The following is a 2,015-nucleotide window of genomic DNA, read 5'->3' as shown; positions in this document are numbered from 1 at the left end:
CTCCCCCTCCCCTCCCCCTCCCCTCCCCCTCCCCTTCTCCCTCTCCCCTCCCCTTCTCCCTCTCCCCTCCCCTTTTCCCTTCTCCCCTCCCCTTCTCCCTTCTCCCCTCCCTCTCCCTCCCCCTCTCTCCCTCCCCTTTTACCCTTCTCCCTGTCCTCCATCCCTCCCCTCCCCTTTCTCCCTCTCCTTCTCCCTCTCCCTCTCATTCTTCCTCTCCTTCTCCCTCTCTTTCTCTCCTTCCTCTCCCTCTTTCTCTTCCTCTTTCTTCTCTTCTTTTTAGAAAGAACTGAATTCACGAGACGGAGCTTGGGAAAGAATATGTGGCGAAAGGGACCCTTCCATCCTGTGCAGTTTAATGTGGTCTTGGGTGGAGCAGCTGAAGGAGCCTGTGATAACCAAGGAGGACGTGGACATGTTGGCTGGCAGCCACACAGAGGCCGCAGAAGCGTTGTTTTTGTTAGAGAAGGTAAGAGGCTGTTGGCCAGTTGATAAGTTAACCAAGGCCCACAAAGTGCGGGCTTCGTGCTCAGAACTCTCGCGGAAAAGGGAACTCGTGCCGAATCCCATATCTGGGGCTCATTTAGGTTTTTCCAAGGCGGGAAGAGATGCACACCCAGCCTAACACTTAGAAGATGCAAAACCAGGGGCTCCTGGGTGGCTCAGTCGGTTAGGCATCCGACTTCGACTCAGGTCATGATCTCACGGTCCGTGAGTTTGAGCCCCGCATCGGGCTCTGTGCTGACTGCTCAGAGCCTGGAGCCTGTTTCGGATTCTGTGTCTCCCTCTCTCTCTGACCCTTCCCCGTTCATGCTTTGTCTCTCTCTGTCTCAAAAATAAATAAATGTTAAAAAAAAAAAATTTAAAAAAAAGAAGATGCAAAACCAAAAAGGGAAAATACCCATGATTCTAGGAACACCACTTTGAACATTTTCAAGTCCTTTCTTTCAAACAGTTGTTAAGAAGCTGCAAATCCTTTCAGAAACAACTTCGTATTTCATGTTTCAGACACACACGCTCACACGCGACCTTATAGATGAGGACGCCCCGTGTCTGGAGTCCATTTGCCAGGCTGCCCTCTGAGCAGCTGCCTGACAGAGATGAACCTGGAGGGGAGACGGGGGCAGGTCACCCCTGGGGCGTCGGCCAGGCCCTCGCTGGGTCATAATTTCTGTTTTCAGCTTTGTTCGCCTCCACGGCCCAGACAGAGTGCAGCCCCACCTTACAGGGAAGAGGGGCAGCGTGTGTAGAGCAGGACTCGAACTCTGATCTGGCACAAAGCTCGCGCCCATCTGTCACACGGCACCCGCCCCGGGTTCCACGGTCTTCACTGCCATCCCCGCATACAGGGCACTTATGTTATTTCAAGTTGTTACCCCTCCACACAGCCCTGTAGTGTTGAGTTCTGCTTGCGGGTCCTCTGCGTTTCAGATCAGGTCCTTACAGTAGATTTTAGAGGCCACAGCAGGGGCGCCTGTACTGGGCGCAAGTTCTTCCAGTGCTGAAGTGTCTCCTTTGCTTCTCTGAAGTGAACAGCCCCCGGGGGGGTCAAGCCGGACACCCCCGTCCTTCCCCTGAAGTTCCAGCTGGCGCACTGCTGGAGGCCACAGCACTGTCTGTCTGTCCCCCATGCTGGTCCTCCTGTCTATCCCAGTGCTAAGTCAGCATTCGCTAGCTGCACAGAACCAGTTTTGTCCAGAAATAAGCGGATCGTCTCTGTTCACGGCAAGGAAGACATTTGATCTGCAATGACACTTGTGTGCGTATTCAGTTTTACTCTGTATAATAACTCCGCAGCTTGGATGTTATCTCCTGAAAGCTTTTCAGATTACACTAACACCCAACAGTGAATATCGGTAGAGCCCTTGGTAGGTCGTTCAGTATCAGAGGTTCTGAGTACTTGGTCACAACCAGTTCCTGGCTCTGCAGTTGCTTTGAGTTTATTTCTTGAGGCATTTTTCAAACCGCTTGTTTGATTTTGATTTTGATTTTGATTTTGATTTTGATTTTGATTTTGA

At 51.8% G+C, this 2,015-nt stretch overlaps 1 protein-coding gene and 1 long non-coding RNA gene across 9 annotated transcripts in view; one reads left to right on the top strand and one right to left on the bottom strand.

Moving 5' to 3' along the window:
• LOC121013772 (uncharacterized) overlaps positions 1-2,015 on the bottom strand; it is a 22,069-nt gene that overhangs the window by 7,744 nt on the left and 12,310 nt on the right. The gene's annotated exons all lie outside the window — the stretch shown is intronic.
• Positions 1-2,015, top strand: part of PTPDC1 (protein tyrosine phosphatase domain containing 1) — a 59,351-nt gene that overhangs the window by 52,814 nt on the left and 4,522 nt on the right. For all 7 annotated transcript variants that reach the window (XM_040449579.1, XM_040449575.1, XM_040449576.1 and 4 more), the window contains one exon: positions 281-466. In XM_040449579.1, coding sequence (XP_040305513.1) covers positions 281-466 — 186 coding nt within the window. The remainder of the gene's footprint in view (positions 1-280; positions 467-2,015) is intronic.

The sequence above is a fragment of the Herpailurus yagouaroundi genome, unplaced genomic scaffold, assembly GCF_014898765.1.
Source record: "Herpailurus yagouaroundi ecotype Mexico unplaced genomic scaffold, PumYag 199, whole genome shotgun sequence".
In the NCBI taxonomy this organism is placed as follows: Eukaryota; Metazoa; Chordata; class Mammalia; order Carnivora; family Felidae; genus Herpailurus; species Herpailurus yagouaroundi.
Note: the sequence above shows the minus strand (reverse complement) of the source record. Positions and strands in the feature narration are given on the sequence as shown.